Here is a 22,574-nt window from a genome sequence, read left to right on the forward strand (position 1 = left end):
GATTAGGAAACACCATTTGACTCTGGCTCTGGACGGCAAGGTTAAATTTTGGTCTAAACTTTGTGAATTTGTCAACAATATGAGACAATCATGTTGCTTCTCATCGTACTAGTTGGCTGGCCTTGATCCATGAAAATGCCTCTGGTATAACCAGATGGACTTGATTGTACATTGAAGAAACGTTGCACGCGTGCACAACCAAATTGACTCAAAATCCATCAGATCCTTGTACATGTCCCAATTGACCCACCTAAGCGAAGATCTCATCGCTGTGCACAATATAAGAGACCATGAAAAAAATGGAATATCTCACAGAAATAACAAGGAATCTCTACTTGATTATCTTTTTTGGTGCATGTATAACGTACGTATGTAGCAGCTCTTTATTCCGAGGGCTGCAACGAGATTAGACAAGCCGCTCTCTTATTGACAGCCTCGAGTCCTATATAAAGAATAACAAATGCATATAAACTCTCTCAAATGGCAGTAACTGAGAGTGGCGAATAACCATTCCACTGAAAAAGAACAAGTCTTCGAAATGGAAAGAATAGTATAACAACGATAACAGCAACGGTTCGAGCAAGAAGCAGAGTGATTGCCCAATTGATGGAGCCGTCATACTCGAACAAAGCCATCGGCTTGATTGTAACCCGTCCAGGTCAAATACAACCAACCACCTGGATCGAACATCCTACTCGATCAAAGCCACCATGCCTGATCGCGGCCGCTTACATTAACTGAGTCCCAAGATTGGCCAGCGTCGGCCAGATCCGTGGACTCGGACCACTCAATCAAACAAAATCCCCTTGCTCAACTACGGCCAATCAGACTGGTTAGTTTCTATTAGCTTGACCAGGGTCAAGCGACGCTGGTAGCCATCGCATCACATCTACCAATATCGGAGTGAGCCAGCTACTAACCGAGGAGTGGAGAGCAGAGAGAGCACATCACAGGACATCGCAGGAGAAAACAAGACAAATTAACGTATCAACCAATTGACCTATACCAGGTATCTAAGTATATACCCAAGCTCTTTCCTTTCTCTTGGTATCATTTCATTCCCTTTCCTTTGCCTTCATTTCCTTTCCAATGCTAAAAAAATGCTTGTGGATATCCTTTCTTTCCTTTCCAATGTAAAAAAAAAAATGCTTGCTTGCCATTCCAAATGCTCTTGCCGTTCCGTTCCTTTTTAACGCCCAATTAAACAATCCTTGGTTGTCCTTTCATGTAATATATTTCCCTTTCCCGTTTCCAACGCCCTGCATGATGCATTTCAATTCAATGTTTCCAAAGGTCAAATTCCCCATTAAGTCCTCCATTCAGTAGCATTCCGGCAATGCGTAGTCTCTGAAGAGGCATCTCTTCCACGCAGTAGCTTGCAACTGGCTCCAACCCCAAAGCCATGCAAATTCCATTGGTGATCACATGTACACCACAATCGTAGCCGTTTGATTGCTGAGGTGACTTGACCACCATAACCTCCCATTCCTGAGCCAAATACAATTCGCCCAGGTAGTCTGATATCCACGCCAGCGCCATATCGGGGTGAGACGAGCTCCTGTTAAATGAATCCAAGTGCATGATTTTTTTGCTCTTGGGCTGAAGCACCAAGAGTGTCCAGTGAAAGTCTTTGCAGATGGGAATGAGGACTGTGTCCATAAGTAAGAAGTTTTGAGGAGTGACGCCCATCCGGCGAAGGATGGACTGCGTCTGGCGGCCACGTGCCTTTTCGACTCGAGGCCAGAAAAATGAGTTCATGACAAGGCATTTGCGGCCTTGCTTTTTATAATCGGTGATTCCAGCAACTAGGTTGATTTCCTTTTCAAGTCCGCCCAGCGCCCCGTTGACAATTTCGTCGTTGAGCCAGGTCTTAGCCGCAACTACCGTGGCGAAGTCGTGTCTTCGGAGGGGCGTTCCTTGGCAGGTTGTGGCCAACACATCAGTGTCTGGTGCAAAGACCGTCTCGCTAGCTTTCTGGATCCATTCGTCGCTGAGAGGCGCCACCACAGGCTGTTGAGGTCCGTTGGCAGTCCTTTCTTGAAGCTTTCGGAGCTTCTCTTGCTCAAGGTCGAGCTGTCTCAGGGCCTCTGCTTCTTTTCGCAGGTTCCTAAGCTCAATCTCTGAATCCTCACTGATTTTGAGTGAGCTGAGTGATGGCAATGACATTAATTCCTCGATCTTATCCGAGGCTTTATCCGAGGTGTTCGAGGGTAATTCGAAAGAGACTCTTTTCTTGACTGGGTGTGAGGGAAGGCCAGACAGAGAATAACAGGACGGGTTGAAAGACATATCCGAATTTATGGCGGATGGTTGATAGGAATTATCGTGATCGCTTTGTTCTGCAATCTGCAGCCAAATGTCTGGCTCGTTTTCAGGAGTCTCTTCAGAAGTGACTTCAGAGGTGCTTTTTGAAGGAAATAGAGGGCTGATTTCAAAAGAAGCTTCAAGGACCCTGAGTCGCTCCCGGTATGCTTCTGATGCCACGTAGCTTGGCACAGTTCGCCTCCGAATAATGGCGCCCAAGTCCGTAACGATGCGATCCATGAAATCGGCAGGCATTTCGATGTTGTCGAATCCGCAAATGGCCAAAACGTTTGAAAGAATGCCGGGTAGACCCGGAAATGAAAAGAAGCCTCGCATTCTGTCCATCATTTCCACATCCTTTGGCGAAGGTTGTTCATCCATGAATGATGGCGCAGTTGGCCACTTCTCTCGAAGGTACGTGATGCGGTCGATACAGTACACCTTGTTGAGGAACACAATGCAGAGAATGCAAAATTCTTCAAAGGCGGCATTCAGAGGAGAAAGTAGGCCACGATCGTGGAGCTGGAGCTTCTCGGGAACCAGGAAATGCATTCGAATGGGTAAGAGACACTCATCAACCAAAGCTGGCTGGGCGGAAGACATGGAGGATTTCCAGACAAACTCGAAGAGGGCGACAAATTCCTTGTACTCTTTGATGAGATTGGCAGAGGCCTGCTTATCAAGCCAAGGGATTTCTTTTTGATTGTCGAGGCGCGACAATTCCAAAGCCGATTGCTCGAAAGCCGATAGAACGACTTGTGAATTGGAGCGATAACTGTCTGAAACAGATCGAGAGACATCCGCCATATAGCCGGAGGTGATTGACGAAGATCGAGTGGTGAGGAAGCGACGTTTGTCGAGTCTGGCAAGCGGCTCATGTCTGCGGCGTTTGTTCGAAATGGAAGTGGTTTGCTCGGAAGCGGAAATGGTTTTGGCGACAGTGGAAATGGTTTTGTCGACAGTGGAGATGCTTTTGGCGACAGCAGAAATGCTTTTGTCGGAAGTGGAAGTGTTTTTGTCGGAAGCGGAAATGTGTTCGTCGGAAGCGGAAATGTGTCCATCGGAAGCTTGAGCCGCTTCGTAGCTGAAGAGGTTGCTACACTGGTTGTAGGCTGAACGGAAAGTAAGTAACGTCGAAAACCACAGTCGCAATTTCTCAAGATGAACTACTTACCAAATCGGCCCAAGCCGACGACCGTTGTCACCGCGACGAGGAAGGCCATCGCAAGGACGAGGAGTAGTTCGCAGGAGAAAGTCTTGACCTAAAACGCAAGAAATTGTCAGTATGTGTATGAAACGCCATGCTGTGTATGACTTACAAGTTTCATGTACTCGTCAAAATCCCCCACATGGAAAAGAATCGCGGCCTGAGGCCTGACGGTGGGATTATGCTCCGGGTCGGTGACCCGAAAAAGAAATCTGCGAGAATAAGTCATCGTGAGAAGCTGCGAAGCTGTGATGAATGTGAATGAAGGACATATTCTTACCAGAGGGGAGGAGCTGCTCTAATATATACGCTCGTTCGTTCTGTGGCGACGCGTGAGGCGGGTGATAGAGTTTCGAGGATATTGAGTTGCATATAGAGTTGTGTATCGTGTCACGTTTAGAGTTGCGATGAAGGCTTATATGGGACAGAGTTTGGTGGTTGGGCTTTGATAAAGGACGCTGAGACGTCGCCATAGTAGGTAGTCTAGAGGCGCTGAAGGGTGCTGTGATGCAGGCGAGAGGTTGAAATAAATACCCGGCAGAACATCGGCTAAAATCAATAAGTTCCACTAAATTTAAGGCGCGCAGAGCACGGCCTGTGATTGGCCAACCTTAAATTGATTTAACCCTGCTGCCTTTCCCCAGATTACCTAGTGATGTCGACGCGCGGCAAAATGGAGCACAGTAAACCTCCACATTATATGTTATCTGAATTCGCGCGTCGATGATAGGCCTAGCCTTTACTTTATTCTGAAGCATAATATCCACTTACATGGGATATTAAAGATATCAGCGATAGCATTGACGGTAGTGATGGCAGTGAAATCAGCAATAACAGTGATAACGGTGATAGCAGAGGCATCAGTAGCATCAGTAAGCGTCTCAGGAACGGAGCCATGCCCAGATAGGTTTCAAGATTACCAGGGAATTTTAGCTTCGCGATACTATATTTCGTTTTTTGTAGACAACCCCTCTGCATTAACTTTAGATCCCAGTAATTCCACTGATCGATACGCATAGAAAGACTTCTTCGGATTTGTGGCAAGTTAATTTCTTGTAAAAAGCTAAAAACCATATGCAGGTGATTACAATGGTCTTCGAATGTGTCGCTGAATATCACTATGTCGCTAATATCTGCCTCAACAAACGATCGATACGGATAGAGCCTTTGATCTATGAACCTTTGGGCGTCTGAAGGTGAGGTATTGTAGCCCATAGTAACCACATGCGACATCTCTCTTCCTCGGGTATCAGTAGCATCAGTAGCGTATAGAGAAAACCCACCATCGACAATTTGACATGTTTATAGAAAATAGCCATCTAATATTTCTATGAGGCTACCTGAAGTATAGTATCCCCACCATCATCAGATCCTTTGACTCTTAGAGCCTCTGCTTCTTTTGATGGGTGTTGAGTGATCAGTTTTCGATTCCTTGCTAATCATCAGTGAGCTCAAAGACCGCATTTGCCATTAAGGTGTCATTCTTAGATGTTCTGTCCAATGGCTCTTCCTTAGATACCCTTTCCTTTCTTTTCCTTTCCTTTCCTTCCCCTTCCTGCTCAATAGGTGAAAGCTTTGAACAGGAAAAGGACCTACAGATGGATCTGGAAATGGGAACAGAGCTAGATATGAATTTGGTGACGGCGACGAGGAGCGTCATGGCAAAGACGACGAGGAGTTCGCATAAAAATACCTTCACCTAAAACGCGATAATTTGTTAGTAAATATGTATGAGACGCCATGTTGTGTATAACTTACGAGCTTGGTGTAGTCGTCCCAGTCGACGACTGGAACAATCCAGGGGCCTCAGGCCCAACAGCGTCGACGACCGGATTATGTTCTGGGTCCGTCTTGCGAAACAAAAATCTGCGTGTGTGAGCGGCCATCTTGAATAATGCACAGCGGTGCATTCAAAAGAGGCATTATCGCCAGAGGGGAGCAACGGCCTGCTTGGCGGCGACAAGGGTGGCCAGGTTATGATCCTGGTCTATGGCCCAGAAGAGAAACCCGCGAGTCTAAGGAGCCATCTTGAAACTAGTGCGGCTATGCTTCCAGATGAGGGAGGAATTCTCGCCAGAGAGGAGTAACGGCCTTAGCAGCTTTACTAGCTGCATATACTCGTCGCTGTTGTCGACGGAAAAAAGATTTGGAGCCTCAGGCTCCTGAGCGACGACGGAGGCGACAGGTTATAATCGGGGTTGATTCGCTGGTAGACCAATCAACGGTTGTAAGAGGCCATCTCGAAAGTCGTCCGGCGATGTAGTCAAAGAAAGGAGGCATTCTCGCCAGAGGGGAGTAACGGGCTGCTTGGCGGCGACGGGGGCGGCCGGATTATGTTCCAGATCCGCGTTGCGGTACAAGAATGTATAAGAATAGACCATGTTGTCTGTGTATGGCTTACGAGCTTCATATAGTCGTTGAAGTCGTCGAAAGGGAATAGACTCGGAGGTAGAGGGGATGGGGATGAGAAGGAATTCTTCAGAGAACGCTTTCACCTAAAACGCAAAACAATTGGCAGTAAACATGTATGAAACAGTGCCATGATGTGTATATTTACCAGCTTTATGTACTCGTCCCAGTCATCCACAGCAACAGGTTAGGGGAGGGCGTCTCGGAAGCCTCAGGCTTCTTGGCGGCGATTTCGACGGCCAGGTCGTTTTCTGGGTCCGTCTTTCGAAAGAGAAATCTTCGAGCGTGAGAATGCATCTTGAGAATCGTGCAGCGATGTGTTCTAAGGAAGGAGACAGAAGGACTGCTGCGGAGGAATAAGAGCTATTGTATAAGACATTGAGAGCCAGCGGAAGTAGAACGAGAAGTATGGAGAAGAGAACGAGAATTGTAAGGGAAAAAAACAAAGGCCCCCCCTCTTTCTCAAGTACACATAAACAAAAACAATGACATGGAGTTCGAGTTGCGATTGGGTCAAGCTCCATCTCGAGGCATTTTGGCTGTTCTTTCCACCTGCGACAAACTTTACGATGCAGCTCTACCTGATTAACGCTGATCTAGTCGTTTACTACTAGTACCCAGGTACAATAGAAGGGTAGCATATTACGTGCGTACAGTACTCTTAACGTACTTGCAGGCCGTTGTATTCACAACACTTGAGCTGGCTTTGCTCGAACACAATAACAACACCTTCGAGCAAGCTACTCGGACTCAGACCATCACTGCTCTACAATAACGCACATCGCAATGTTGACAATTCGCACTCTCAGCTACGTTGATGTCCAATATCCCAGTTTCCCCTAATCTGTAGGTAGCCGTATCTGTCTCACCCGCCACTTCGTCTACTTAATTGAAGTATTTTGCTCGGCAAGAATAAACTTTGCAAAGGTGTTGTCATATTTTCCGAGGCGACATTGATATGATATGGAACTTCCCATGTAATTTGGTAAGAATCAGCAACCGACGGTGAAGAATATAATTAATTGCTAGAATGTACAGTGATGCTTCCATAAACAAGACGTAGAAGAAAATCCTCTAAACCACACAGAGATAAAGAATCAAAGTTGTAATACCACAGTAGAATGGCCCAGTACCTTTCTCCCAGTCTCTCTATTGCCGCTCAATAATGCCAAGTCTACAGCTGAGCAGTGTTTCCAAATCTCTTCGTACAAAATGCTGAAAAATATGCGTTCAACGCGTCAATAGTGCCCGAACCCTCTACTAGAGAAGTCACAAAGCCGACATAGCCGTCTGGCCGGACAACGACAACACCGCCCTTTTCTTCATTGAAGCCCATCTTCGCATGAGCCGGAGCCACGGAATCAAGTACACGACGGTCCCATCTGTCGTCGGCGTAGATGTGGTCGCGATAACGAGCCAGCACGCTAGGTACATCACGGGCGATCTCGATACGGTGTCTCTTTGCCGCAAAGATGGTGCACAGCGTGAAAAATTGGCTGTGGGGGTTATGCTTTTCGTGATGTGAAACCTGGTCAATATCTGGTCGGGTGTATGCTGAGTAGAACGACTTGGCGCTGGTCAAGTTGTCTGCAAAGTCTCGAAGCGCAGCACGGTTCTTGACTGGGTCGCCAGCAAAGAGGAAGATGCGGAACGAGCCATTAAGTGGCACTTCTTGCTCAAGATGGACCACGTTGGCATCGACAACCCTCGTTACATCCGCGTTCACTAACAAACGTCCAGATTTTAATGTTGTGCCGCTGGGCTGGACGACATGTGACTGGGCAGGGTGGCTTAGCGACCAGTTCAATGTATTGGCCTGATATGAGACGCCGTAGCCGCTAGTGAATTCGCAGGATTCCTTGAATGTCTTGATAAAATCGTTGTCGCCATCCAAGTCGCCATCTGGAATGGTTTCTGAGGCTGCCTGGACTTCGGAAGCTGCAGGCGGTCGCTGGGAGAAGAGTTTCGCGTAGCGGTTGTCAAAGTCCAATAGTGATTCAGCAACTGCTTTTCGCTCAGACTCGTAAGTTTTGAGGATATCTCGGTTTGCGAATCCACCCTCAACAGCGTGGATCTTCCAAGCAAGATTCAGCGCATCTAAAAAGGCTGTGTTCATACCCTGACCAGCTTTGGGCTAAACTCACACAGTTAGCGCCAGTCGAAACCATGTATGAAGATTGACGAGGAGTAGCAGTCACTTACACTATGCGTATGGCAAGCATCACCACCAAGGAAAACTCGCTCATCCAAAGTATACTTTTCTGAAATTCCTTGACCAATAGGGTAGACGGAATACCATTCTACACGCTCCCATTCGATATTGTAGGGGTACAGAATCTTTTTGGCCGAGGCCTGCACTTCGGCTTCAGTTGCTGATTTCCTTGGGTTCCAGTCGCCATCGGTGGAAGAGGCAATCTGGATATAGAGGCGAACCATGTTGTCCTCACGCGGGATAACCATGATGGACCCATGCTGACTTCGAATCGTGCATTTCATCTACAGAAAGATTAGTATTGGCACTAACAGGAGAAGCTCCGCGCGATATGAGAACCGACCTTGATATCCGGGAAATCAGTCTTGACAACACCATCCATTACACCCCAGACATGGGCGATTGGGTCCTTATGATGGAAGCCAATGTTTAGTTGCTGTCTGATGAATGACCTCGCGCCTTCGCCACCGAAGAGGTATTTCGCATGTACGGTCTGCTTTTCTGTGCCGTCAACGTGCTCCAGTTCGACCTGAACAGGATATTCCGACGTCTCGGGGTTGTGCGACTGAAAGCCAGTGATTGTCCACGGCCGCTGAATGGTAGTACCATTCTTCTCAAGATCGTTGATGAACACCCTCTCGATATGGCCCTGGTGCAACAGCGTGGTGAACGGATAACGAGCGTCGATGAAGTTGGGGCAGCTGGCCCAGGTACCTGTTCTACCGATACCCTTGCTCGACTCTGCGTCCCAGAAAGCGACTTCGAAGACACGGGCGGGCTTGTGAGCCATGATGTCAGATTTTAAACCCATATTCCGCAGGAGATCGAGTGATCGAGGCTGGATGCCATCAGCTCGACCCGTCGCCGTCGGCTCTGGTCTGTTATCAATATGCTTAATACGGTAGCCCCATCGCGAGAGACATGTAGACAGCATCAATCCCACGGGTCCCGCTCCCACAATCACTGCCACGGCACACGAGTTAGTACCGATGCTGGTGGAAGCTTGATTGAGATCATACCGATATCATAGGTGTCGGAGACATCCTGATGCACAACAGCAGGAGACATGGCTCTCCTCGGTGCAAAGGAACAAAGAAATGGATGGAGATATAAGCCGATAAATGGATGGATGGATGGATCGGGAGATTCAATAGAACAAAAAAGTAAGAGCAATAATACAGCCGTATGCGACCAACCAGTCTAAACAAGATTGATACAGATCAAAGCGCAAGCTGAAATGCTACAAGAGTCAGATGGACAGATGAATAGCAAGCAAACAGCGCGAGATGCGAGTGGAGAGGCACGCAGGAGATATATAAGGACATCAACGACAACAGATATTCAGCCCAGCGGCGCAAATGCCGATGACGCGAGAAAAGAGGAACTGCGTCCCCCTACATGACCAGCCGTCCGGAATTGAAAACCGGAAGTCAAAGGCATTTTCTGCGCAGTCGAAGCCGTGAGGGGGGCCCCGAGAGGCTCCTCTTGATTCATGGGAGACAAGAGGGTGGAAGCGGCACTAAAATCACGGCAAAGGATTCGGGAGTAGAGCGGAGAAAGGTTAGAGAGAGCGTCGGTACGTACCTCGCAATAGCAAAGAGCCGCCTGTTGTAGCCGCAAACTCTTGCCCGTCTGGTATTAGTAAATTTGTCTTTACGTGGGAATTTATTTACAGCGACAACTTTAATGTCGAGTGGCCAATCAAGGGAGGGCGTATTATAGTCATCAATCGTCATTTCATATATAAGCGGCAACTTGCTTACCCAGATTTTATCGACCCAATACACTACTATATCCATGTGCCATCTGGTCCCATCAATTCGTACCAATCTAGCATGAAATTCAAACAAAAGACAAATAAAACAAATACAAGTCTGCCCAGCACATGCTTCATGTCCAGTTGTACGTATCGGGCATTATCCATCCACTCCCATTTGCCGCAAGCGGCAGCAAAAGATTGGCCAAGCTGCGTGTGGGGTCTAGCGGCAGGACAATCGCTTCATGGTCCGTCGCCGGGAAGACTTTTCGGTAGCTGGAAGGTGGGGTCTGTCCAGATATTCTGCCCTTGAATCGCTGGAGGCGGACCAGATATCGCACTACTGGCCGGAGATGGCACTATGCTATGCTGATGGTGGTTCCAGATATGCGGGGGGATTCCGTCTTTTTCTGGTGTTGGATGCTGTTGATGATTTTTAGTCTTCTCATGCTGATATCAATCCCCAAATTAAGATACCGGAAAACCACTAGGATTTCTCCAAACTTGCTGTTCATATACTGGGACGTCGCTGTTAATAGTGTAAAGATGCTGCCTAGCTGGCACTTGCAAAACGGGGGATATTGCTGATGTGAGATGCCCTTGCATTGCATGGCATACAGTCAAGACGCATCTGGCCTCACCAGCAGCCTCCGACGCTATTCTTGGCCTCATCACCGACAAGATATTTACCTCCCAGGTAGGTAGTATGTAGCACTATTAAGCATTCTGCCGTATCAGGACTCTCAGCGGAGAAAAAAAGAAAAAAAAAGAGCCTTTTCCACATCAATAGCTACACTACATATCGATTTGCTGAGCTTCCGAGTCGATTTGCCGCTTTTAGAGACGGGTGGGGCAACCCCCGGCTATATCGCATATTCCGGCTCTGCCTCGTGCCAGGGGGAATAAAGGGATCTATGGAACGGCTTGGAGATACGGCGAGGGAGAGGGAGAGAGATTAACTCAAGACAAGATGGAGCATCCTGTCGTGGATTACCCTACAGAAATCACGACTCGCCACGGTGGAGATGTCCATTTGGGCCCCCCCCGAACGACTGCAGTTGAACTAAAGGGGAGATGCCGTCTATTCCGTAGAGCGCAACCGATCTCATATTGCTCGGCTCAAAGTACTAACACGGGACAATTACAAGGCGCCCCCGGATAGCAATTAGTTGGTTGTTAAACACATCTATTTGATAGGCTGAGAACAGCGAGTAGATTACTATGACTTGGGGGGAGCCAAGATAAGGAAAAAAAGAATTGAAAAGCTCCTAATACAGGGAATCGTAGGTTAGCCAATAACGAGTAGCGGCACCTGGGAATACCACAAGCACAAGGCAAAAGCATAACAATAAATGCATCAAGATTTTTCCTCTTCCGTAGTGTCTCCTTCGGGACCATTCGTGACTCTCTTCATGATCCACTCATGGGCCTCTTCAGCATGCTCTCTCATCATGTGGTTCAGTCCAAACATCTTGCTGCGCACCACGGTTCCGAATCGCCTCCTGTGGACTTTTCTGGTCAAATCCGGATCGGACCAGCAGGCATGGTCGCCCGCCACATAGACCCGTGAATTCTCCTTGTACCAGGATGAGAGCTCGTTATCCGTGTCCGATTTGACGGGCCGTAGATTTCCAGTCACAAAGTTGACAATGCCCGCAATCTTTTCTCTGCAGTCTAGAAATAGGTTAGCTCAGTTGGTACGGCTTTTAGAAATCAAGACTTGTCTCACCTCTGTTTATCAAAAGAACCTTGACTCCAAGATAGGCATTGCCGACGCCAAGCAGGATGATTTCGTCAGTCTCATAGAGCTGGAGAAAGTTATCCCACAAATAGCAAACCAGTGACAAGATCTGTTCCTGGATCTCTTTCTCGTTGAATTCGGGAATGTACGAATCAATGTCCTATACAGTGGATTTAGCAAATGAAAGAGATGCAAAAAGCAGCCGGAAATGTATACCTCTTCATGTGTAACATATGCTGGGACGTTGATATCCATGACTCCGAAATTCTGAGAAACGGCCCAGTCGATATATTCCATAACCCCGTCAACCTAGCAGCCAGTTAGTCGATATTTTTCCTATGCCATGTCAAAGCACGTCGATGCGCTACTAACCACCCATGAATTATGAGCATCCACTGTGGTGTCTATCACATCTAGCTGTGCTAATAATTGAGGCCTGTATCTGTGGTCAGTTGATAGATCCTACGGCAAGGGTAAAATAAGCCAAACTTACGGATCATGTATAATGACGATAATCTTTTGAGCGTTGTGTAGATTTGGCGTTACCAAAACTTGGTTCTCAAACGATTTCGAGATCAACTCTCGTTGTATATAGAGTGGTATCATGCCATGCTTGGACTGCATCACCTGGCGCTGCGCATTCCTGATGACGTCGTGAAGCCTGTTAGCATTGAGCGACTGAACATCAGGAACATCAACGATTCCAGAACGCATGCATTCCCAGTACGGAGCGTGGTATGCTTGCACCTTGGCCAACGTTCTAGCAGCCTCCTTGTTGATCTTGGGGAGAGCCAGTTTTGGCGGAGGCTCTCCCATCAAGGTCCTCGCAACGGCTACCGCAGAACTTGAAATTGCCTGTAGGTTATAGCCACCTTCTAAGCAGACAACGACCTTGCCATCTGCAAGTGACATGAGCATATGTGTCATGTGGGCATAGCAAGCAGGCGTCACAAAGCAGCCGCCCAGTTCATCTCCATCGGCAGCATCGAATCCAGCTGAGATGACTACCAAGTCTGGGTTAAACTCCTTTGCAATGGGCATTACAATCTTTTGGAATGCGGCCATGTATTCACCATCTCCCATGCCTTGGTCATGCCACCCGATGTTGATGTTCTTGCCCAATCCTGGACCGGTGCCGCAGTGCTCAATACCGCCGTCAGGTGTCATGGGGTTTGGTGGTTTGCCTGGGTAAAACATGCCATTCTGATAGACATGGATTGATATATAGAGAACATTGGGATCTTGGTAAAAGATATTTTGAGTACCGTTTCCGTGATGAACGTCCCAATCCAGAATGAGAACTTTGCGACACTGTTCGGGATAATCTTGCTGGCATACCCTAATAGCCACCGGGACGTTGTTGAAGAAACAGAAACCCATGGGCTGATCAAACTCAGCATGGTGCCCAGGGGGTCGGATAACAGCAAAAGCATTCTTGACTTGTTCTGTAACAACGCATTTACAGGTTTCGATAGCACCACCCACGGACAGTAGGGCAGCAGGGTAGGACATGCTGCCTACATACAGAGACTCGCGGCCTTGGTCAAATCGCCTGGTCAATTCACGAAGCTCAGCCGTACTGATCGTGTCGAGGCCCTCCACCCAAGCCAGGTGCTCTGGAGAATGTGCGAGGCAGATCTCTTCTCGTGTAGCTGGTCGGGCGGGGATCCTCCACATGTATTTTGTCGGACAGTCTTTCATGATCCTGGGCAGCTCTGACTCTGGTCCCGTGTAGACGAGTCCCATTTTCTTGAAAGCCTTGAATATCTCATGGATGCGGCGGGGGTCTTCCGGGTGATGCGTATTCGGACTAAAGTCTGCATTCATATGAAGCTTCATTCGATCATCGTAGCAGCAGCCCGTGGGGAGCAGGCCACGCCGCACACGCAGCCGGGCAATCGTGTCCTCTATGACACTCGGCTCGCTCTCTTCATGATATGCGCTTTCCGACGCTGTGTCATCATTGTCCAACCGTAGTCCTTCACTATGGCCGTTGGTGATGGCCACATCGCTGTCTCCCATGATCTGGTCCTCAGGCTCCATGGCGTCGTTTCCCGTCGTGGTGCATCCAAATAGCAGATTCTGAGTTTATCGCACTTGGTGATGGGGGTGAACGAGAACGTCCCCCCGGGCCCGAGGCCGCCCTTCCGGCTTCTGATACTCTGGCAACCAAATTCCACCTCAGCAGAACTAGAGATGGCGTGTAACCCTGGTTCGGTGTCAGCGCAGCTCATATAATGGCCTGGATGAAGTTGAACTGTGGCGTTCATAAACAGATGATGAAATAAACAGAAAACAGTCGCATCACCCGCGCTATAACGGACCACACACAGACGCGCCGGGAGAAGACTGAGCGAATAACGCAGGATGCGAAATCTCCAACATGCGACGCGGTAGCAACAGCGCGAGAAGTGGCATGAGAATGAACACAAAGTGAATGCAGCTCCGGCCATCAACTCACCTTGTCCCAATAGCGTCTGTTTCTCAACTGAGCGGCCTCTCTTGTCAGAGTAGAGAGGCAGGAAATCGTACAGGTGCCACTTGGCTTGAAAGAAGGTTCATGCAGAAAAGAATTGCTGTTTTGAGTGCAAATGACTATGAGCCTCTTCAGGTGCCTTTGTATAGTCCTCACAGATTGGCTTAGGGCATCAGTCGCAAATAGAGGCGGGTCAGGCGCTGGAGATCCTTTGAGATGCGCTGGTTCATAGTGAGATGATGCTGGTTTGAAGACAAGCCCTGCCGCAGCCACTAGGAGATTGTTGCGCCGGCTTAGCGTGGCTGGTGCGCGACAGCTGCTACCAGTCCAGCATCAGTGCAAGCAGCGCAAAGCTGGCACCAGAAGCTTTGCCCTTGTTCTAATTTCCGCGTGATATGGCTTGGTGTCTTCTTTGATCAGTATGTAGCTTTTTTTCTTTGCGTTTTCTTTCTTCTTTGGGAATAGAAGAGCAATGACTGGCAACACCGTAAGCTTGGGGGTTTGGCGCTTGCATCAAGATCCGGCCAATCTCTGCGTGCAAAGAGCAAGCAGTGCATCGTATAAGCGGGCATCGAGATGGTATGGTATGAAAGAACTGAATATACGATTTTTTTTTTGCAGTTTCATATACTGTAAATGCCATCTTGAGAATGATACATGAGGTATCGTCGCCCGCATTAATACTGTTATATACCCTAGCCTCAACCTTTATGATATCGCCATCAGACGAACGCTTCTTTTCTTCTAGGTGAAATCCATAGCTGCAATGCAATAATGAGTAAAGAATTATCATCTAAAGTTATCGATCTGGCACGGAAGCAATCGGTAAATGTTCACATCTGGGCCTGTTGTGAAAGAACCTGACAAGACGAAAGGCTACCGTGCCATATAATCAATCCATTTTGTGCGCCGCCTGTGTATATACAAGTCCAAAATTCAAAGTGCAGTCCACGTACGAGACATGCCGCTATGATATCGAATCTCCTCCGCCACCCATTTCTGACATTTCTGAGCTGTGCCCTCGATTACGCAAAAAGCGCAGACTTATCCAGCTCATCCTTGGCCCGTCGGTTCCCGTTGGATCGCAGACCCAAATCACTCTTCTTAGACAAACGTCCGACTGTCTGTTCTGTCCTGGCGCTGTGTCTTGCAGCCTTTGCCCTTCGGATATCGGCTCTGACTTGGTTGGGAGAGACGAATTCTCTGTTCTCGTATATGATCGGGCCACCGAATGAGCCTTCCTGGATCACAAGAGGTGTGAGGACGAATCTGGGTCCGATCTCGACAAGATTGATATCCGTGTTCTTGGACCTGCCAGTCGCGGCTTGTTCAGAGACGTAGTCCTCGCCATCACCCTTGACCATGCTCTGCTCAACCTCGGAGATTTGATAGTTTCGAATCCAGATTTTTCCATCTGCAATCGTGAAGCCCATGACGTGGTCGACGAAAGGCTTGGACTTTCGCGCGCCCTGAGGAACGCCAAAGGTGTGAAGAAATAGCTCCTTGATGACACGGAAGTGCGGCTGTGTCTCGAAAGCGGCGTCGAACGAAAGGATCGGCCGTGAGCCCTTTAAGCAGTTGCCAGTGAAGTGCAGCTCCTCCATTGTGTGCACTGGATGAACGTTGTCAGTACCGGATTTCACGTATGGCCAAATGAAGTCAGTTGTGGTGCACTTACGGTTCTGGAGATGGAATTTGACCGTCGGGCCATTAGGCACTTTGCTCAACCACACATACAAATCCTTGCCCTTCCTCGCTTCGAAGAAAAGAACGTTATTGCAGTTGTAGAGCTCAGCCAGCTCATTGAGCTCGCCCAGTCTGGACTTTGAGTCGAATTTGGCATCCTTTCGGCTGTGAGGGAGCAGTGAAGCAATATCGTTCAAAAGATGGCGGTGTCTGCAGAAAATAGAGTCAGAAATAATGATGAAAAATGTAGCCAGTCGATCGCCGTCTAACTTGCCTGTAGGTGACACCTCGGCTGGACAAGATCAGGACTCTCTGCTTGTTTTTCTTGACGCCATTGCTCGATGATTCAGGCTTCTCGTTGCTGCTCTTCGACAAGGACTTGTAAACGGACGCCATTTTGGCAGAGTATAGGCAATTGCTCGAATGGGTTGAAGTGGACGTTCGAAAACAGTTGGCGACGGCTAGAAATTTTAGAGGAGCGCGAGTCCGATAAGCCATCAATTTCCTTATCAGAAAATTCATGTATGTGGGTCTTCAGATAGAGTCTAGGTACGGTTTAGCGTTGTTGAAGCGAAAAAGCACGTACCTGTAGTGGGGGATCTCGCCCAAGACGACTGCCGCAGAAATGACTTGGCCTCTAATAACCATTATCGGATTGTTTTGCTTCTCCAGTCTTGGGTTTGGTCACGTAAACTAAATTGGTACGATTCTTTCTTCAATGATCCATTAACAAGACCTCATCAAACCGTCATATTCCGGCATCGAAAAAAACAAATCATTTCATTAAGAATTCATGTAGCTACGTAAGAAGAGATTCCGTAGCAGTCATCGGATAGATCAGCCCAGAAAACTCATCGCGACAAACAGAAACAACAGAAAGTCAAAAGTGTCTGCGCCCTTCTAATTGGAGAAAAAAAGGAAGCATCAGGCCTCCCCCTCGTTTCCTCGACACAGCGTCGAAGTCTTTCGGTATGCGATGTACATTTTCGAAACATGCGACTACAATATTCCCAATTCTCCTCATGTAGTTGGCATCATCATAAGTAGTTTAGCAGCACTTGCCACCCTTGGCAGCCTCGTCGTCGGCAGCCTTGCTAAGTGAGATGTTAGTGCCAGCACCGATGGTGGCTTGGGCACCGTCGCCGCTGTCGAGCGCCTTGCTAGATACGATCCGGTAGATTTCTGGATACGAGAGTTTGTTAGTCTTGATATTGTAGCTCTCGCATAGGAATCATGTATCGCACCCGTAAGAATGTTCTGGAAAGCAAGCTCAACGTTGCTGGCATCGAGAGCGGATGTCTCGATAAAAGACAAGTGGTTCTCGCCTGATGAAAATCGGTTAGCGAATGCCCCTCCAACGACGTCAGACCGTGAGACGAACTAGCAAAGGCCTTGGCCTCATCTGTAGGAACAGCTCTCAGGTGTCTCAAATCGCTCTTGTTTCCGACCAGCATGATGACAATGTTTGCATCGGCGTGATCTCGCAGCTCCTTTAGCCATCTCGTAACGTTCTCGTACGTCTGGTGCTTGCTGATATCGTAGACAAGAAGGGCGCCGACCGCACCTCGGTAGTATGCGGAAGTGATGGCACGGTAACGCTCCTGACCGGCTGTATCCCAGATTTGCGCCTTGATGGTTTTGGAGTCAACCTGGATCGATCTGGTGGCAAACTCGACACCGATAGTCGACTTGGAGTCGAGGTTGAATTCGTTTCGAGTGAATCGGCTGAGAAGATTGGACTTTCCGACTCCAGAGTCTCCAATCAAGACAACTAGCAGCAAGACAAATCGTTAGCATAAATGCCGTCCTGGGGTCCTCGGGCACGCTGGCGCTGTAGACCGTTGGTCCGTGGTTCAAGGGAGAGCCAAACCTTTGAAGAGGAACTAGTGGGGGTTGAAACATCGCTGTTAGCGTTCCGTCAAGTGCACTTTCGTTATTTCAAGAGAGCGGAACGTACATCATACTCGTCGTTCGCCATGGTAGCAGCAGGGTCGTCGGGCGCGTTGCTGGAGGCTGGTGATGTGCTGCAGAATGAAGCTGTGACGATGGGAATGTGTCCAGGTTGTGGATGTGGAGGGGAAGAAGTGGCTGCGCGGCTCTGACGATTGGCTTAGGTCGCTAAGTCACCTGGATTCGAGCTCAGGAGGCGCGAACTGCAAGGCAGCGAGGAATGCGGCCTAGCAGGCGGCATGTGGCATGGCCGGGACTTTGCAACGACCACAATTTTCTTTGTGTCGCGCATGAATTAGCAAGTCCCTTTTAGGTACCGCTCTGGCCCCCCCTTTGCCTTGTAAATGCTAGACGTTAGCACTGAGCGTGCTCCGTAGCGCTTTTGTTGCTACACTACACGACAGATAATGCCCTTTAGGTACAAACTAAGGAGCCCACCGTTGAGAGTGGCATATGGAGACTCCGGACCCCATATTCAAGACACAAACACATTCTCCCCCTTTTCTCTCCTGAGCGGGAGAGGTGCTAAAGAGATGCATAATATTGCTACGGAGACAAATGTAGCGATCCAGCAGCCTATCTAGGCAGCATCAGAGCTAGAGCCGTGTCCTGCCGCAGAATCCATGGTTCAGGCGGTCACAAACATCAAAATGTTTGCCTGCCTACATATACCTAGGGAGCTAGCGGAGGTGGTGGGGGTAAGCCACATTGTCTGAGCTCGTTCCACTGGTGGCCAGCGCGCAGCTTGTCGCATACGCTTGCTTTACGGGACTTGTTTGATCTGTTGTAAGCAAGTAGGTCATTGTGATGAACGTGAAAACTGCTATATAGGTCCTTTAGCTAGAATATTGGCATTAGTCGCCAGGCAGAGCACCTTTTCGGAGTGGCACCTGTCTCCAGCTGTAATCACGTGCATGTAACTTGGTGTTGGCTTCAGGCAGCTTGAGGCCCAGTTAGCAGCTGCACGCTGCCCGTTCAAATGAATCATGGTTTTCCCACAGCATTATCCTCAGAATGGCGTCGAAACCATGGGAAGAAGGCCTTGGCGATGCCATCGATGCCATCGATGCCATATCAATCACTTCTACCGATGACGGAATCCCCGAACAAGATTTGTTTGTTACCAGGATACTAGCCGAAAGAGTCGTGAATGGGGAGCCAGTCTATCTGATCGAATGGCAGGACTTCTCTTTGGCGGAAGCAACATGGGAGCCCAGAGAGAATTTAAGCGATGCACTCATGGCCGAGTGGGAGCAAACAAAGACAGACCAAGGAAAAGGATCGGTACCCAGGTTCAAAATCCAAGAATGGAAACGGGCCAATATTCAGTACTACGAGTCTCGGCTTGCCCGACACAAACTCCGGAACATAGCGCGAGAGAGACGCGGCTTGCCGCAAACTACATGGACGAGAACCTTGAACCATCTTTTAAAAGATCTTGCCAACTACGAAAATGACGAAGAAGACGAAGATGATCAAGCCAAAGCAAATCTCACAACGCAGAGCCCGCCTCAAAGCGCTGTTAGTGATGAGCCATCTATCCTTATGAATCAGCCAATGGAAAGAGTTTCAGGGCCCTCAGCGCAAATCACGATCAAGCCATCTGAGAGAGTCTCTTCAGAAAAATTCATTGGAGCATCTGACGGAGGAGCAGGAGTAGGGGGAGGAGCACAAGAAGCCCTGAGCCTAGCGGAAAAGCCAGCTCTCATTCACTTCAGCGATAAAAGATCGCCTTTAGAAGTTGCCGAAATCACAATGCAAAAGCTTGACGAAGATCCCATTAAACCTGCAAGGTTCTCTATCAAGCTACCCAGAAAATCCTCTATTTCCAGCCGGGCACAAGCAGGGGGGATCAATAAAGCCAGCAGGCTACGCCAATGTTTTCGCTGGCGGTCGTACTCGCAAAGGGAGAGGCACACTGAGCGAGGCAGCGTCGAACCCAGAAAAGAACCCTAGGCTTTTGAATTTACGCCTTACAAGAAAGATAGAGCTGCAGCGTCGGGATAAGGAAGGACTGAAACCTCCAGCTCATCGGCCATCTGCACTCATCTCTCTTGATCGTGATAATCCTCAATCTACGATAAGCGGGCAACAAGCAACCAAGGAAGCTGCAGACATTACATCAGCCAGCAAAAAGACCGACAGAGAAAGCGCCAGCCCCAAGAAGCATGCCATGGTTCACTGGGAAGACGAGGCGATGGAAATAGATCCAAATGATAGTCTTTTTGTATCTGATGATTTGCCTCTATCGCCCCAGCTTACTTCAAACTCGGAAGGCGAAGAACCTGGAGCTGATAGAGAGCAGTCAAACGATCCGACGACAATCAGCAAGACTGTACAGGTGGGCCCTGACAGGCAAGACACTGTTACTCTCTCATTCGAAGGGGTGCCTCCTAGGGCAAACTCTTCTTGGGCCGCGCAGTTCAGTTCTGATGACCGTCTCATCTTTACACATACCTGCACCGCTCAAGACTTTTCATATCAGATCAATAAAGGAGCTGACTTTTCAAGGGCGCAGCTATGCAAAGGTACCGCTTTGTCATTTACCGAAAATCGCTGCCTCAGTAATTTGGCAGATAATCTAAGACTTGCGAATCTTGGGTTACTGTGTTCCAATGAAAGCTATTATGTGATTTTGTTTCCTAGTAGCCAATCAGCGCAAGATTCGGGCAAGATAACTCTGGAGTATACCATATTCGAACCATTCAGCTCCCTAGGATCATCAATGCTCGCTCCCGCCCCGCGACTGAGGATGAAAAACAAGGATACCAGGAACTCAGCGTCGTATCCAAGACCCTTGGATCATGTTTTTGGAGAGAAATTTGAGCAATTGCTGCCATCTGACGCGAGAAAAGCTGTAAAGCACAACTTTTTCCTGGCTTTTCCCCCTCGTGCCAAACAAGAGGCTGTCATGTTATCCTGGTGGGTGATGAGTTGTGATAGTAACAGCGATATTCGAACCAGTTTCGATGCTGGCCATTGGTCCAGCTTCTCGAACCTACCTCACGGGACTGTCATTATTCACGAAGACAGTCTCTGGTTCATACGACTATTTCCCGAGCTTCATGTTCTACTGCATGGGCGTAGGGCAAGCTTTAGCTTTTGGATGTTTGGCCGTTCTCTGACGCCAGTCCCCTTGTTCGGCTCTGACAACCTGCCAGCCTCTCCCCTAGGTGATATTCATCTTCAGCGTGTATTTGACCCTGGAGCCGCCTATTTGATCACGCCAAGCTTCCTCATCTCCGAGCCAGAGCAAGCATATACCTTTGTGAAATGGTTTTGGAACATTCACGTCAAGAAGATCGATATGAGCCGACCTAGAAAATTGGTTCTATGCGCAAAAGCGGACGAATGGATGCACAACTTCTACTACGAGAAGTTGCTGACGAGGCGCATGTTACCTGACACGGCTTCACAAGAGGAATTGCAAGCTGCTGGTGTATCGGATGAAGCATGTGAATATCGATGGAAGACTTTCAAAGTTCTGCAGCAGCTCGTTTTTGATGCCGGCTATGAAAGGACGAATTCTATTGTGGTTGCTCCTGACTCGATTGATGGCAACGACGAGCAGAGCTTGGTTAATTGGTTTGGACACTGGTCTACTCTGAATATAGACCGGTTCCGCCGATATGCCGTTATAGGGTCCGGCAAGCAGACTAAGGGACGTATTTCGAGGATTTTGAGAGCGCCGAACTACTCAAAGTCCATCATAGCTGATCCAGACGGAGTCGAGTCAGATCTTGCAAAGGCCCCTGATCCTGTTTTAGCCACGTCTCCTACGACGCAACGATCGGGTAGAGATGACGAGAGCCCTCAGCTAGTTCTTGATTTGACCGACATAGCGAAGTCGCAAAGGCGTGAATGGTGTCCCGTGAGGCTGTTCTGGTTTCCAGTAGGGTACTCAACGTCGGATATCTCATTTCAGCTTGGGGACATCAACCCAAGATATTATAACAACTATGATCAGTGGTTCAACTATTTCTGGAACCACTATGGAGCCCTCTGCAAGGCCAAGCCGGCCCGTAATTCATATGCCGGGCTATTCTACACTCTTGATGAACAGCAGGCGTTATCGCGTGGAGTGAATAACGTCAAACGCTCGCCATGGGTCGTCATATTTCGACCCCTAAATCCGCACATACGGCCATGGCAACGATCTGAGATATTCATCTGGGACACGCGCTATTCAGAGACGATCGGCGAAGGTAAAGACCTTTGCTACTCAGATCTCACTGAATCCCAACAGCAGTTGATAGAATGCGTACGGGGAAAAACAAAAGATGTCATCCCCTTGGAAAAAGTGTGGGTTGGCTCTTTTGGAGCCAGCGCTGGCAGTACCAGTACTGTGGATGTTACACTGCGATGGCTCGATGGTTTGCTAGGAAATGTTAGAGACTGGTTACCTGCCCCAGCTAAGGAGCTTCCTCTTCGAGGCTGGAGTTTGGTCACCCCTGAGAAGCAATCGAAAGATCAGAAGAGCGATGGAGTCGCCATGAGGGATGATATCATGAAGGGCTTATCACTCCAAGACGACAAATCCTCAACCCCAAAGATTATTTTCCACCCACCCAGCGGCAACAACCAAAAGCCATATTCCAAATGCAGAAATCGACTATACCAATCAGCACGAGAAGCAGATCCCAAGTTTGAAGGGAAGAACTTTGAGTATGTTTTCAGGCCGACTTTGGAATGGTACGAGGAGCAATGCGAAGAAGGACGAGGGTTTGAGCATATCAAAGTTGTGCCGTGGGAAGATATTTTTAAGATGTACAAAGTTGAGGAGTTTTTGCACAAAAAGGGATGAGAAATTGTGTCGTCTGCCGTTATCTCGAG

At 48.5% G+C, this 22,574-nt stretch overlaps 8 protein-coding genes across 8 annotated transcripts; 2 read left to right on the top strand and 6 right to left on the bottom strand.

The window, feature by feature from the left end:
* Window positions 1-981: 981 nt before the first annotated feature.
* TrAtP1_012581 (uncharacterized protein) lies at window positions 982-3,991 on the bottom strand. Its single transcript, XM_014088372.2, has 4 exons — window positions 3,792-3,991; window positions 3,624-3,723; window positions 3,479-3,566; window positions 982-3,416 (listed from the first exon to the last, which is right to left on the bottom strand). Exons 2-4 carry the CDS (start codon window positions 3,630-3,632, stop codon window positions 1,279-1,281), a joined length of 2,235 nt encoding a protein of 744 aa, XP_013943847.1. The 5' UTR covers window positions 3,633-3,723; window positions 3,792-3,991; the 3' UTR covers window positions 982-1,278.
* A 1,706-nt stretch (window positions 3,992-5,697) lies between these two features.
* TrAtP1_012582 (uncharacterized protein) lies at window positions 5,698-6,217 on the bottom strand (the record flags this gene model as incomplete). Its single annotated transcript, XM_066115590.1, has 2 exons — window positions 5,698-5,999; window positions 6,082-6,217. 2 exons carry the CDS (start codon window positions 6,215-6,217, stop codon window positions 5,698-5,700), a joined length of 438 nt encoding a protein of 145 aa, XP_065971689.1.
* Window positions 6,218-6,866: 649 nt separating this feature from the next.
* On the bottom strand, window positions 6,867-9,611 carry TrAtP1_012583 (uncharacterized protein). The gene is made up of 4 exons (XM_014088312.2): window positions 9,152-9,611; window positions 8,476-9,095; window positions 8,123-8,416; window positions 6,867-8,054 (listed from the first exon to the last, which is right to left on the bottom strand). The coding sequence occupies exons 1-4, from the start codon at window positions 9,198-9,200 to the stop codon at window positions 7,095-7,097; spliced, it is 1,923 nt and encodes a 640-aa protein (XP_013943787.2). The 5' UTR covers window positions 9,201-9,611; the 3' UTR covers window positions 6,867-7,094.
* Window positions 9,612-11,066: 1,455 nt separating this feature from the next.
* Window positions 11,067-14,392, bottom strand: TrAtP1_012584 (uncharacterized protein). The gene is made up of 5 exons (XM_014088244.2): window positions 12,123-14,392; window positions 12,002-12,065; window positions 11,846-11,938; window positions 11,618-11,789; window positions 11,067-11,562 (listed from the first exon to the last, which is right to left on the bottom strand). The coding sequence occupies exons 1-5, from the start codon at window positions 13,670-13,672 to the stop codon at window positions 11,246-11,248; spliced, it is 2,196 nt and encodes a 731-aa protein (XP_013943719.2). The 5' UTR covers window positions 13,673-14,392; the 3' UTR covers window positions 11,067-11,245.
* Window positions 14,393-14,737: 345 nt separating this feature from the next.
* On the bottom strand, window positions 14,738-16,245 carry TrAtP1_012585 (uncharacterized protein). The gene is made up of 3 exons (XM_014088373.2): window positions 16,066-16,245; window positions 15,784-16,001; window positions 14,738-15,717 (listed from the first exon to the last, which is right to left on the bottom strand). The coding sequence occupies exons 1-3, from the start codon at window positions 16,185-16,187 to the stop codon at window positions 15,131-15,133; spliced, it is 927 nt and encodes a 308-aa protein (XP_013943848.1). The 5' UTR covers window positions 16,188-16,245; the 3' UTR covers window positions 14,738-15,130.
* A 307-nt stretch (window positions 16,246-16,552) lies between these two features.
* Window positions 16,553-17,996, bottom strand: TrAtP1_012586 (uncharacterized protein). The gene is made up of 5 exons (XM_014088374.2): window positions 17,749-17,996; window positions 17,662-17,674; window positions 17,173-17,562; window positions 17,036-17,116; window positions 16,553-16,973 (listed from the first exon to the last, which is right to left on the bottom strand). Exons 1-5 carry the CDS (start codon window positions 17,767-17,769, stop codon window positions 16,840-16,842), a joined length of 639 nt encoding a protein of 212 aa, XP_013943849.1. The 5' UTR covers window positions 17,770-17,996; the 3' UTR covers window positions 16,553-16,839.
* A 759-nt stretch (window positions 17,997-18,755) lies between these two features.
* On the top strand, window positions 18,756-19,697 carry TrAtP1_012587 (uncharacterized protein; the record flags this gene model as incomplete). Its single annotated transcript, XM_066115591.1, has 1 exon — window positions 18,756-19,697. One exon carries the CDS (start codon window positions 18,756-18,758, stop codon window positions 19,695-19,697), a length of 942 nt encoding a protein of 313 aa, XP_065971690.1.
* A 217-nt stretch (window positions 19,698-19,914) lies between these two features.
* On the top strand, window positions 19,915-22,545 carry TrAtP1_012588 (uncharacterized protein; the record flags this gene model as incomplete). Its single annotated transcript, XM_014088375.2, has 1 exon — window positions 19,915-22,545. The coding sequence occupies one exon, from the start codon at window positions 19,915-19,917 to the stop codon at window positions 22,543-22,545; it is 2,631 nt and encodes an 876-aa protein (XP_013943850.2).
* Between the last annotated feature and the right edge of the window lie 29 nt (window positions 22,546-22,574).

The sequence above is a fragment of the Trichoderma atroviride genome, chromosome 7, assembly GCF_020647795.1.
Source record: "Trichoderma atroviride chromosome 7, complete sequence".
NCBI classification, from domain to species: domain Eukaryota; kingdom Fungi; phylum Ascomycota; class Sordariomycetes; order Hypocreales; family Hypocreaceae; genus Trichoderma; species Trichoderma atroviride.